This window comes from Nematolebias whitei, chromosome 17, assembly GCF_014905685.2.
Source record: "Nematolebias whitei isolate Nwh7 chromosome 17, NemWhi1, whole genome shotgun sequence".
NCBI lineage: Eukaryota > Metazoa > Chordata > Actinopteri > Cyprinodontiformes > Rivulidae > Nematolebias > Nematolebias whitei.
In genome coordinates this window covers 41,848,599-41,852,820 of record NC_056514.1, presented here as the reverse complement: position 1 = coordinate 41,852,820, position 4,222 = coordinate 41,848,599, and the positions used below count along the sequence as shown (strand labels likewise).

Here is a 4,222-nt window from a genome sequence, read left to right as displayed (position 1 = left end):
CTACAGAGGAACCATGGAGGACATCATTCTACAGAGGAACCATGGAGAACATCATGACCAGCTGTATCCCAGTTTGGGAAGGAAGCTGCCCTGTTGCAGACTGGAGGTGGTGAGAAGAACGAAGGAGAAGATCATTAGGACACACTGGTCTCAGAAGAAGCTCCAGGTTCTGCAAGTTTCATCCCACAAGCTGTTAGAGGTCATGTCACTGATGGACTGACCACAACAGCACGCACACACACACACGCGCACACACACACACGCACACACACACACGCGCACACACACGCCCACGCACACACACACGCACACACACACAGTGTGTAGTCGTGTTATGAATCAGTGCTGAGAAGAAATTAAATCGTTTTGTTCAATTTTGTGAAAAAATAATTTATATGTAATTATAATCATCATCATCATCCACCTTCATCATGTCTTCATCATCATCATCATCCACCTTCATCATGTCTTCATCATCATCACGGTCCTGCTCTCACAGGAAGTGTTTGATTCAAAACAGGAGGACTCTGAATCTGAGCGGGTCTCCAGAACCCGTAGAACCAGTCCGTCCTCACGCTCATCTGGACCTCCTCAGGCACACAGCTGTTAGCCAAACATCTGGAAATCACTCATTCAAACGAAGCAGACATTTTAAATCTGCGTGTTTTAACAAGAGGGGTGCACAGTCCAGTTTGAACTGCTAGAAATCCGTCCCTGAATGTCTCATCGGGCCATTTCCCATCAGCCCCTGCAGCCGAGGGTCCACAGGAGTGATCGGCGGTGCGTTCAGGGGCCCCACAGCTCAGGCCTGCGTGCACAGGGTCCCGAACAGCCGGTCCCAGTGGGTGAAGTAGGGGGCGAAGTTGTACCTGGACCGGAGGTGGTGCAGGTCGTGGTGCCGTGCGCCCCCGTACAGGCCCAGCGGCACCAGGCGGTGCGTGGCCCAGGGCAGGTCGTAGCCGCAGTGGGCCTCCACCGAGAGCCAGATGTTGAGGACGAAGAAGGACATCTGGGTGAGGGGGTGGCAGCCCAGCAGGACCGGGCTGGCTGCAGCGAACAGGCCCAGACTCAGGGTCTCCCAGACCTCCGAGTACTCCGTGCTCAGGGCCCAGGTGGAGGAGTAGGTGTGGTGCAGCTGCAGGAGGAAGCAGAGCTTAGAACCTGTTCTAAAACGAGCTGAAGATGAGCTGAAGTTCAGCTGAAATTCAGCAGAAGGTCAGCATCAAGGAGCTGAAGATCAGCTGAAGATCAACATCAGGGTGCTGAAGATCAGCAGAAGATGAGCAGGTCAGCTGGAGATCAGCATCAGGGAGCTGAAGATCAGCAGATCAGCTGAAGATGAGCCGATGAAGGATTTTGGACCCACCTTGTGGACAGTGCGGTAGAGCCACGGCACCTTGTGGTGCACCAGGTGCCAGGTGAAGCTCTGGAAGTCGAAGAGCAACAGGCAGACCAGGACCTGAGCCAGCAGGCGGGGCAGAGGGGGCGCCTGTTCAGGCAGCTGGACCGGTCTCAGGTAGCAGTTCAGAACCGTGAGCGGGAGGATGAAGATCAGGTGGTTGTAGAGGGTCAGGACCAGGCAGCTCCCGGCCGACGACCAGCTGACAGAACTCTGAGGCTGCAGCTTGAACCGGCGCACCAGAACCAGTCTGGGGGCCAGCAGGTCCAGCAGCAGGAAGGGCAGACAGAAGGACAGGTACAGGGACAAGGAGAAGAGGACCGGGAAGAGGGGCGAGTGCAGGAGGGGGGCGTGTCCCAGGATGAAGGTCCACAGGGTCTGCAACAGCACCATGGTAAGTACTGGTCCAACCGGGCCAGCTTCAGAGTTTCAGTCAGAACTGCTCTTTCAGCATCAGCTTTTATTCTATGACTCCGCCTCTGGGCATTCCCAGGCTCCGCCCCACACCCTTATATGGACACTTCCTACTACGTCATGGAAATCGCCCCCTCCCAGGAAACGTGCAGAGGTTCTCTGCTCAGCTACTACAGAACCTGCAGAGAACCGCCCAGAACCAGAGCTGTTCAGAACCAGTCTGGTTCACCTGAGTTTAATGAGGTGTGTAAGAGGGCGGGGCTTACTCTTCCTGCTCCGGACCCGAGGGCAAACAGGGACAGCTGATTGAGTGGACCGGTCAGAACCCTGACCTGAACCCTGTCAAACATTCATGGAGAGACATGAGGTCCAGTTGGACCGAGTCTTTCTAAATCCTTCAGTCCAGGTAAGCAAAACTTGTTGAACTGGACCCAAAACGCTCCAGAGCTGGACCTGCAGTTTGTGGGTGACCCCTGGTGGACAGTCCGAGGACTGCAGCTCAGTGAGGAGGAGGAGCCCTCAGATCTGCATGGTGTCGCAGAACAAAGAGACCAACAACACAAGCTGTAAACAAATAAACAAACAAACAACGAGCAGAGCTTCTGTTCTCCATCCAGGCCAGATGTAGACGAGCGAGAACATCTGACCTCCTGAAGCGTCCTGAGCCAGTGGAGCAGAACCCAAGACTTCTTCCAGAACCTTCAAGTACTTTCAGTTTTTATCTTTAGAACAATCAAAGATAAAATCAGAATTTAAACTTTGTCACATTTTCATGCTTTTATTGATTTTTGTTAAATGAACGTTTTAAACTTCTGTTCAGTTCCTGCAAAAACAGACGTTCCTGTTTTTAGTTTTCTACACGCCTTATAGTCGAGATGTTTTTACTTTTAATTACCATTTTATTTTCACTTGTTAAAAATAAATAATTTACATTTGTACGCATCCTTTACTGTTGTCACTCATCAGGTCTCTCTTGTAAATGGGTCTCTGAGGCTCAGTGGGACCACCTTGTAGAAATAAAGTTTGACTGGCTGAAGAACCGTTGAAACATTTTCATCCGGCTCTCCTGAGCTGCAGAACTCAGAACCGGTCTGTCCTCGGGGGCCGGCTGGACGTGCTGATGTTCCACACACCTTCAGCTCCTGGCCTGTCCTCTCCTCGTGGTGTCCTGGTCCGACCCACCAGCAGAACCCAGGAGACGAGTGGACCCGGTAAGGAGCCCAGACCCGGGCGTGGTTCTGTCTGGTCCTGTCCTGCCTTGCAGTGAGAAGAAAGGACTTGATCTGGTCACATTCAGTTACTTCTCAACCGAAATACAAACCATTTATCAAAAGGTCCAACTCCGTCTAAACGTTCATTGATTGTTTAGATCAGGGAGCTCTTCTTAAAGGACCAGGTCCAAGTGATCTACCTGCTGTACGGACCGAGAACAACCTCTGAAACTTTTCCGTTTACTGGGAGCAACAAACAAAAACGGAGGTTTACAAGAAACGCTGTACTTTCCATTAGTACCAGTACAGCACGGTTCGACTCCACTCGGCACGGTTCCGAGGTTTTTCCACTTGGTGGAATCTGAAAGAGTTCTGATCTGGAGCAGGGAGAGGAGGAGCAACCGTCTTCCATTTCAGAAGGTTTAGTTTACATGTAAAGTACAAGACCACAGCCCTGGTCCACCACGAGGTCACGGATGGCCCCCAGCGTAAATCTTCTTCAGAGCTCGGCCACGCCTCCTTGAGTCATCATCACCATCAACGAATGGGAAGCCCTACTCTTATCATGTGACCCAGCTCTCAACCAATAATATCTATCCATCTTGTGTTCTATAATGGGTGCGTGAATGTTGGGAGTTGTAGGCATGCAACTAAAACTACATTTTCTACCAGAAACTGAATCAGATCATGTTTTTAACACAATATCATTCTAAATATCAAAACAGAAAACATATATCTAGACATTTCATTAAGTTAATATATTATCTGATAAAATTATATTTCAAATCGGTCCCTTTTTCTCTCAGGTTCTAGCCGGGCCAAACTGGCACCGAAACATGACTTCAGAACACAGTCGGTCACTGATTGGTGAAGGGGCGGAGTCACTAGGGGTTTGAGAAACTTTCACAACACTCAATCCTCCACTTTCAAGAACTCAACTGGAGGAGCGGCTGGACCTGTTTCAAACGGTTAAAAATGGTAACACCGTGCTCTAACCATGAAGTGCAGCCGTTTTTTGTGCTTGGTGGCCGACGACAAAATCCAGAGCGAGCTGGATGGAGCTCCGCCGGTCCTCTCCACCCCGGCTCCGAGCTCCGCTGCTCACCACGGACGATCCTCCGAGCTGCTGACTCGCAGAAGGCCGTTGTCTGGACCCCGAGCCCCGGCCGACGGGCGGACCGGGACGGGGGATGTGTGT

The 4,222-nt window shown here is 51.4% G+C and overlaps 1 protein-coding gene across 1 annotated transcript; it reads right to left on the bottom strand.

Annotated features, from left to right (window-relative positions):
• Positions 1–802: 802 nt before the first annotated feature.
• ch25h (cholesterol 25-hydroxylase) lies at positions 803–1,792 on the bottom strand. Its single transcript, XM_037691305.1, has 2 exons — positions 1,367–1,792; positions 803–1,135 (listed from the first exon to the last, which is right to left on the bottom strand). The coding sequence occupies exons 1-2, from the start codon at positions 1,790–1,792 to the stop codon at positions 803–805; spliced, it is 759 nt and encodes a 252-aa protein (XP_037547233.1).
• Positions 1,793–4,222: the final 2,430 nt, after the last annotated feature.